The 9,452-nt window shown below is 40.6% G+C and overlaps 1 protein-coding gene across 1 annotated transcript; it reads right to left on the reverse strand.

Moving 5' to 3' along the window:
* Nucleotides 1–302: 302 nt before the first annotated feature.
* LOC101165790 (sequestosome-1-like) lies at nt 303–3,661 on the reverse strand. Its single transcript, XM_004086544.4, has 4 exons — nt 3,022–3,661; nt 1,053–1,148; nt 399–943; nt 303–311 (listed from the first exon to the last, which is right to left on the reverse strand). Exons 1-4 carry the CDS (start codon nt 3,188–3,190, stop codon nt 303–305), a joined length of 819 nt encoding a protein of 272 aa, XP_004086592.1. The 5' UTR covers nt 3,191–3,661.
* Between the last annotated feature and the right edge of the window lie 5,791 nt (nt 3,662–9,452).

The following is a 9,452-nucleotide window of genomic DNA, read 5'->3' on the forward strand; positions in this document are numbered from 1 at the left end:
TGTATCAAGACTCCGCCCACTCAGATTCCTTCATGTTTTTATTGTTCAGAAACAGATTCATAAAATACAGAAACAGGTTAAGGAGTCGATTAACATTTGAACAGATAGAAACTGAGGTTAAATGAAGCAGCTGGTGCAGTCACTGTGGTGGGCGGGGCTTCTTGGCCAAAGTTGGCATACTGGATGGAGTCCAGAGCCGCCCACCAATGTCAAAGTTCTTGGCTTGGTGGAGTTGGGTGAGCCAGCACCTCTCATCGGTAAAAGCATAATAACAACCCCCCCCCCCTTCCGGTCACCTGCCCCTAAAGCTCCTGCAGAAAGACGGGTTAACATCAGATCAGACATCACTCAAAATGTAATAGTCTCTAACATGCTAAAATGGTGACTTGGTTACTCACTTTCAGGGGTTCCTCGATGAGCAACAGAACATGCTGAGAGTGCTTTTCTTCATCCTTGCAGGTGGAGCACAGGTCGTAGTCTGGACAGGTTGAGCATTTATAGCGCTCTCCTATGATATCACCTTTGCAGCCGTCACATCTGATGCCAGGGTGGGGGGTGAGTGACTGATAACCAGAGGGAGTCTGAAAAGGTAGACCAGAAGGGGGGGGCACGAGGGGGGGCGGGGTGACACTGGGAATAGAGGGGGCATGAGGAAGAGCAATAGTGGGTGGATCAAGGGAAGTATTAGGGGGGCCATAAACCTGCGGAACAATGGGGGCAGGAGGCATGGGCTGACGAGGTAGACCACAAGGTGGGGGCACGGGGGGGGAGGGGGTGACGCTGGGAATAGAGGGGGCATGAGGAAGAGCAATAGTGGGTGGTTCAGGGGAAGTATTAGGGGGAACATAAACCAGAGCATGACGGGGGGCATGAGGTTCTGCACGTCCAAACAGGTAAGGGAGCAGGTCATGCAGGGCAAAGTCACGGTGATGCTCCTTCTTCTCTATAAGAGTTCAGTGTGCACAAAACAATCAGGGCTGAACCAGAGAAACGTGGGGGAGGGGGTTCCACCAACCATTTATTCAAATCCCAAAGGAAATGATTTTATTTACCTTTGATGAAGAGGCGGAAGGTGGAGTCCTTTCTGCAACCCAGGCCCATCATCAGCTCATCATCAGAGGAAAAGGCCACCAGATCTCCATCTTCATCTGAAATAGAAACCATCATGAAGGCGCCGTCTGACACCGAACCACTACACAGTCAAAGGGCAAGAAAACAGCAGAGGAACAGTTAATTTATTCTGTTAAGAGTGAGATTAAAAAGGCTAAAACAAAAACGCAGCTCAGGAGTGCTTGTTTCTTCATGACATAGTGTCATGGTTTGGGTTTCTTTGCCTTAGTTTTTGGATTCCATGTTGTTTCTGTCATGTTTGAGTTCTGCTTACTGTTTTATTTTGAAAGATTTCCTGCATGTCAGAATTTTGAGTTTTACTTCCCTGGTCCCAATCTCTCCTGATCGTTTTCGCCTGTGCCTTGTCAGTTCTGTTTGTATTTAAGTCTTGTCTCTGCTTGCCTCTTGTGCTAGTCCATACTGTCTATTCGCTGACCGTCTTCTGCACTGTTTGCCTGTTTATCTGGTTAGCTCACAGTCAGTTTTGTTTTGTTTCCCTGCGCTTTCTGTTAGTTAATAAAACCCTGGACTTGGACCTGTGTGCCTCCCGTCTCTGCATTTTGGGTCCTTCATGTTCACCAGCCTTCAGACGTGACACAAACAGTAGACGTGAAAACATCTTAATTACACACTTCCAAGGGTTATGAGATCTATACTGACCAGCTAGCTAAACAAAAATCTGTAAATCTGCTGAAACAGTCTGGCCACAGTGGAAGCTGGATCTTGAAAAGTTTCAAGCGGAAAATGATTTCAAGTAAAATTCTGCTGACCAATGTGTTGATACCAGAGACACAACAATTTTTCATCTGGATTCATGGCTTGATCTATACAGAAAGCAATGGAGAATAAATGAAAGATGTTAAGAAGATGCTTTCAGACAGATTTAGGGTGAAGGTTTTGGCCAGACTCATGGATTTCTAGGTAAATAAACTCTGTTTTGATGTGTAAAAATATCCCAAGAAACGTGTTTACAGGGTACTGAAAACATTTAATAAGCACAACTGTAAACCCAGACAGATTCCCTGTGATGACAATTTCAGTTTCACAGAAAATGCTATAAGGATGAAAAATGTAAAGATGTATGGAGAGAATGTGGAAAGCCTTATACACTGCTCAAAAAATAAAGGCAAACCTATCAAAACACATCCTATACCAGAACAAATGAAATGTTTTTTTAACCCTTGTGCTGTCTTAGATGACCCCCCCTTACATTGACGTGTTCTCCCTACCATGACAAAGGTGGATAAAGGTGGAAAGATTTCATGTAATTATGGACACCAGTGAAGATCACAAATCATTGAAGAAAAAAGGTTCAGAGCACTGTCTAGTGGGTCTAGATGACCCAACTCCCAACGTTAAAGTGCCTAGGATAGCACAAGGGTTAAAAAAAGGTAGCAGAACAAGTATGGTCCAGTCCAGTTCATATCAATGGTCCAATATTAGGCTGCAATGTTTATAAAAAGAAATTGACATGAGATATGAAACACGTATGTTTATAAATGTGACTGACCAGCCACAAACGTAATCACATGCCGCTGCCTAAAACTCATGAAGTGTTTTGAAACTCTTTCAAATTAAATACTGTCTTTGACCTGCTTTTTGGAACGTTGAATCCCATTTTAACAAGCCTTCTAGTTTACCTGTTATTACACACTCCTTTTAACACCTACCCTAAAATCAACATGTTGATGATAGACTAATTAATATTTTACCTGGCCTTTTTGAGCCTTTTCACTTGCCATTCAATATGTGATGTTGGAGTGATAAAGAGGCGTTTATTGACAAAACATGATTAACTCATGGTTCCTAATAATTGTGCCAAAGAATGAAGCTTTTTTTTTCAAGGCCATGGTGACAAAGCCGCGAAGTTCAAATGACTAAAGAAATAAAAAAATCTATCATGCGGCTCACCTTTGTAGAAGAGGCTGAAAGAGGAGTTCTTTAGTTTGGAGAAGACCGCCGCGGTTTGCCTGCTCAGTTTCTCAAAGCTGCTGCACACGTCCTGGTCCACCAGGAACCGGCGGATCTCCTTCACCTGCTCGTACTTTCCTAACAGAGAAGCCTTCACCATCAAAGACATGCTGACTCCAAACCACAGAGTAAGTTCTGATACCCGGAACCGAACCAAAGCACAGGCGCCAAACCTTCACCTCAGCAGTCCAAGGAAAACTGTGAGAGAGCAGCTATACATGTTTTTCTACTTTCACAACAGATATAACATTTGTGCCACCAGCCTGTCAAAGCATGTCAAGTAACTTGAATTTCAAGTTCACAAAATAAGAGTTTGAACATGTTCCCCTGTCTGCACATGTTCAAATTAGAGTTTGAACATGTGCAGACAGGGGAGCCTAAGGGAGAGCTTATTTAGTGTATTATTATGGCCCGCAGCAGCAGTCACTGACTGCAAGGACCATATTGTATCTGCAACAAGGGAGGAACACTCTAAAAGTTACAAAACATAAAAAAAAAACACGTCAAAATGCCAAATAATCACGTCAAAAGTCATCCAAAGCACAAAACGACACGAGTGTGTAGTACAACAAAAAATACACACAAACATCACCACAAAAACGTCCAGATGGTAACAGCAAAAATGACAACAAAAAAACACAAAAAGCCTAAAAAAGCCCTCAAAGGAAGGGTATAAGCCCAAAAAGACATGACCAGCATAAAGTCAAAGAAAAGCTCCATTGAAATACACAGCCCATCCTAACTGCAAAAACTTCTATATTGTTTCTGCTTTATTTTATTATAATGGCCCCACTGAAGCAGTCACTGACTGCAAGGACCATATTGTTTTTGCCGTTGGAAAGATTTCGGCGCCTTTCAGCGAAAATTTGACCCCTGCCACATAATCGAAAAGTCACCAAAATATGCGCACACCTTGGATAAATTGAAAATGAATTTTCCAGAAAGTCAACATCACCCCAAGCTACTGGGAAAAAAAAGTTACACTTACAAGTTGTAGATTATGAACGGCGTGCGCGTGGCGAGTTGCAAAGTGATAGATCAGCTTGTTATAACTATTGTTATAACTTATGTTTTTCAATGAAATACTGTGAAAATTGAATGCATGCATCAATGTCTGAAACTGAACATATTGAAAAACACTGCATATGGACATACAAGGAATGTGGGTGCGGTTAGCAATAAACATCTGTTGCTAAGGACATTCAAAAGTTTACTTTTTCCAATTCATCCGAAACTGATGTCGATCTGTTCATAATCCCCAGGCGACCAAAATATAAAATGGTTGCTATGGAGATAAAATCAACGGAAAAGCTACCATTTTTAAAAAAGTGGACTTTCTATCAATTTATGATATGTCGCTCTTACTAACGGAGCAATTTGTTTTTCTGAGTAGATTGATGATGCCGATTACAATGCTAGCACTTTTAGCCACATTAGCATAACTAGCATAGTTAGCATGTTAAGTGATGTGTTTTTCTGAGTGAATTATGATGCTGATCACTGCTAGCCCTTTTAGCCATATTAGCATAACTAACATAGTTAGCATAATTAGCATCTAAAGCAAATTTTTTTTGTGAGTGAGTTGATGATGCTGATTGCAATGCTAGCACTTTAAGCCACATAAGCATAACTATAATAGTTTGCATATTTAGCATTTGCAACTTTGACTAGCCTTGATCAAAGGTGGGCGGTGAGGGCGGCGGTGCTGTGTGGAGGTGGGCAGCGATAGCTGAGGTGGTGCATAGAGGCGGGCGGGAGGGGAAAATTGCGACTGCGGGCCATACAACGCTGCTTGCTGCTTTAATTATTATTATTATTAGTTCCACTGATGATGACCATGCCATGATGAGCTCATCTTGACTTTTCAAAGCTAAAAAAAGGGAAAGAATCAACATTACACAAATAATTTAACTTAGTGTGTTGGCCAGGTTTGTATTTATCAAAATGAGAAGCACCTGGTTCAACATTTGCATGGGACTTTCTGCTGTTAGCTGGAACTAATGGTTACTGCCAGCAGTGATGGAGACATAAAAAAACTTACATATATTCGTGTTGTGTAACTTGTATTACGTATGTGTCCGCCGGTGTGGATCATAGACAACACATAGACTGATGTGGCTGAGAGTAAAGTAGCAATGACATTTAAAATGGAATTTTAGCAATGTGAGAGTTCCCTGTAAATAACTGGCATGAATTAAACCAAGCACTGACACTACCTTAACACTAGCTGTGTTTCCATTGACTGTGAAATTGGGCCAGTTTGATTTGAAATTTTCCTAATGGAAACCCTTCAATTTCGAAAAAAACTTGCATTTATCGAAAAAATGTGTTTGCGCTTGGAGGAGGTGGTTATTGAGGCGCATTGAAATTGACACATTTCACAAAACTGCAATGGATTTTTTTTTTTTTTCAAATTAAATAAGTGACATGACCAACAATTCTGCACAGGTAGCCAGTTTGCATTCATTTTCTGAATCCGCTGGGGCCGCAAACTTGCCGAATACTGCTGCTGGGCAAAGGGGGTATACATCCTGGACAGGTCCCCAGCCTGTCGCAGGGCCCCATAAGGCTTCAGCGATATCTCCAGCCTCCTAAATCTTATGATATTTTTCTAATTTTCATCAAGACAATGATAAAAAGATCCTCTGGTTTGATTGCTGTTTTTATTTTATCCCTCTCTAACTAGTGTGGGTCATAGAGACTCTAAAGTTGCGACAGAAAGCGGCTTTTGCAGTGGGAGTGAAGCTCACGATACCGGGAGTGACTATGAATGATCTCATGAACTCAGACATGGAGAAGTGTTTGCCGATGCTTTTGTAGAGCTTTTTACAATAAATAAATCTGATCTCTATACATCATCAGTGTCTTCCATGCATTGTTGTGAGATATACAAAGATAGAAATGTGAAGACATCTGCTGTAAATCAAAGCATTGTTCACATCCGTGTTTTTGAATGACTTATCGCATGAGTGGTTTGTGTTTATTTGCATAAACGAAAAAAAGTAAACTGTAATTGCGAAATTGTGTTTTTTTCGACATTTCTAGACTTTCGATAAAGTTTTGTGCATGTGTGATTACAACACAGCTATTGTAAAGTGAATGCTCATCAGATTTATGATTTTGTCAGTTTAGCCTCTGTCTCCCCCTCTGACCACCAGAGGGAGCCGTCTCCTGAATATTAACCTTCACCTGATCCTCTTTAAATCACTACATCTCCCATCAGCCATCGCTCGTAGTGCCTGTACTTTTCAACAGAGGTTCCTCATTCAGTAATCACCTCACGTGTATTTAATCAGGTACCGGACGTTGCTTGGTGCACAGTCTTGTTTGTGTCCTTGCCGGCAGTCTGAGCACTATATTAGTGATGGGCAGATGAAGCTTCATGGAGCATTGAAGCCTTTCATCCAATTGGTTCCCTCAGGTGCAATATATCATGAAGTTTCATAATAATGCTCTAGAAGGACATCTGGTGGATGCAAAATTTGAAGTGCGGCTTTTTTTTAAAAAGCCTCTGAATAAACATGTCCGCAAAATATGGAAGTTTGTACATTGTTGTATACGTTTTTAATAATGTTTATTTATTTATTGATACAAATAAATACATACATTCTTTATTCTTAACCACAAAGGAAAATTAGGAACATTTGAAAATGATCATTTACAGTGAGTCGAGAGTAGGGATGGATTTCGATTTCATGGTGGGGGCTGGGGGTGGGTCTAGGAAGAGGGGAGGAGGGTGACCCTATCTTTAAACTAATTTGCTTGTTTTATAATTATGGCTCGCAGCAGCAGTCACTGACAGCAAGGACCAGATTGTTTTCTCTGTTGCTGTCTGCATCTTTGAGCAAAATTTGACCCCCGCCACATGCGCGAAAAGTCACCAAAATATGCACACACCTAGGACCCGGCGAAAAATGAATTTTTGGCATACCGGTTCTAAATGACACCCCACCCATGACATCACAGCGGGCGAAAACATAAAAAAAATTAATGGCCCTTTTCTGAGGCCATTAATAAGTGATTACAGACTCTAGTGCAGTTTAGGTGAGGTCTAAACCCCGACTGAAAGTCTTCAAAGTGGCTATTGTCCTGTAGGTGGCGGTAAAGCTGCTCAACTACAACTCTTTCCAGGATTTTTGAAATAAAGGTGAGGTTTGATATTGGTCTATAGTTGGCCAGTAGCTACGATATAAACTGGTCTTTTTCGGAAGAAGGAATAACTTGATTCAACTAATGTCTAATATTTAAGATTTTACTATCAAAGAATTTAAGGAAATCTTCAGAGCTGAGAGTAACAGGAATATGTGGTTCTACTGAGCTCTGACTGCTGGTTAGTCTGGCTATCCATTCTCTGCTATTAAAGAGGAATAGTACTGGGTTCTAGCTCTACGCAGAGCTTTTTTTAAAATATAATTTAAGAGGCATCTTAAATCCAATTTAATTGTCAAATTAGACATTTCTAAATGAATTTTGCTACACATTTACCAGATAACTTTTTGAAAATGAAATGTCAAATACCATTTTCATTATCATTTTAATTAAGTGACAGAATAAGCAGTGTTGAAGAAGAAAATGAAAAAGCATTTTGGCGGATTGCTTTTTGATTTTAATTTTGAGTCAAAAAATGCAGCTTCATTTTGAAAATGAAAAAGTATTTCTGATTTTGACTTTTATTTTTAATTATGCTACAGAATTGCTTCCATAGACATTGAGAGACTTTTTAAACTAATAGTTCACACACCCCTTTTCATCAGTGTATAAGTTTCAACCTATTGTTGGTTTGAACTAATTATTAATGTACATTGCAGTTTACTTTTAAAAAGTTATTTATGGACATTTTCATGGAAACACGAAAAAAATATTTTGGAATAAATGTACAAAATGTTTGACATGTTCAGCAGTTTTGTGTGCCATGACAAAAGCAATCAAATGAAGACTATTAGTTGTAGAAACAATGACTATTCAGCCTGTAAAAGTATACTTAATTTTGACATGATAAAAACAAATTAATAATGATGAAGAGCAAGTCAAAAGTGATCATTTTGTAAAATGTATGTGTGTACGTAATCAACTGCTCTGTGTCCAAAAGCATTTGCTATTGGATGGAATAAACATGAAATGGCCACATAGTTGTGCCCAAATGACCAAATGTTGTGGAGGTTGCACTGACTGTTGTGAGAAGTGCACCAAAGTGACTGAGAACACAGTAAGCAGAGGAACCTTCAGAGCCATGTGTGATTTTAAACCATGACGTCTAGTGTATTACCAACAATAACCTTACAAACTGCTCTTTTCAGGTCATTGACCAGCTCTGCTGCCTTGCGGCTATATTCTTCCATGGAAAAGGCTTCAGGAGTAAACCTCGAGGAGTACCTAAGGTAGCTCGACGCTGCTTGCAGCCATGCTCTGGCAACTCCTGCGACGGCGCCGATGCCAAACTGTAGCAGCCTTGCTGTTTCTTTGGATCCATTGATGACGTGGAGAGGGGGGACCCGCTATGTGGGCGATAGTCTGTCCTCCATATTACACCACCCTGGCTAGTATCCGACCTCTGACCACCAAAGCGCGAGAGCTAGGACATGTCATCCATGGTCAACACTGACCGACGGAGGCCTAAGAAGACCAGCTCATCTTGGATTAAGTCCTCACCTTTCTTAGGATCACTGAGACCCCACAAGGTGAGATCTTGCATAGAGCTCCAGTATGAGGGAGATTGACAGTCATGTTTAGCTTTTTCCAGTTCTAATAATTGCTTCAACAGTGGATCTTTTTTTCACCAAGCTGCTAGGGAAATTGCCCCGTATCCCTTTTTTGTAGCCCTGTCCAGCCTTGTGAAGGTCTTCAATTTGGTCTCTAGTGTCTTTGGACAGCTCTTTGGTCTTGGCCACAATAGTAGTTGGAGTCTTACTGATTGTATGGGTTGGACAGGTATTTTACGTCATTATTTATACATATACTTTAGTTTTTTATTAACTTATCAACCCTATCAATAACAGCTATGATTAGGTATGTTAGGTTCACTCACCGTGAAGTTTTCTGGTGCAGTGTTACTTTGAGGCTTTGCCCCACCCACCATAGCAACCATAGACCAATCAAATCATTGTTATATGTTAAGTACTGCAGTGGCCACAGTTTGAATTTATTGGCATTCATTGACTGTTAATTTTTAAGAGCTGACCTCTAATCTTAAATGGCCCATTTTACCTGATGGCCCAATTTAGCTGATGTCACCCTACCCTAGTGAGATAGTTTGTAGCGGATATGTAGGCCATCCAAACGTATTAATTGTCTGTAAGATTTGTGTGTTTGTCTGAACTTTGTCTAGTTTCTGCTGAAACACACAGACTAACCATGAGAATTTGCAGCAAAAA

This window comes from Oryzias latipes, chromosome 10 (assembly GCF_002234675.1).
Source record: "Oryzias latipes chromosome 10, ASM223467v1".
Taxonomy (NCBI): Eukaryota; Metazoa; Chordata; class Actinopteri; order Beloniformes; family Adrianichthyidae; genus Oryzias; species Oryzias latipes.

Bases quoted from the DNA above. Each gene is read 5' to 3' on its own strand.
- LOC101165790 (XM_004086544.4), bottom strand. From the start codon at position 3,190: ATGTCTTTGATGGTGAAGGCTTCTCTGTTAGGAAAGTACGAGCAGGTG. The intron at 1,149-3,021 runs GTGAGCCGCATG...TTTCTATTTCAG, and splicing joins TTTCAGCCTCTTCTACAAAG to ATGAAGATGGAGATCTGGTG. The intron at 944-1,052 runs GTAAATAAAATC...GAACTCTTATAG, and splicing joins CTTCCGCCTCTTCATCAAAG to AGAAGAAGGAGCATCACCGT.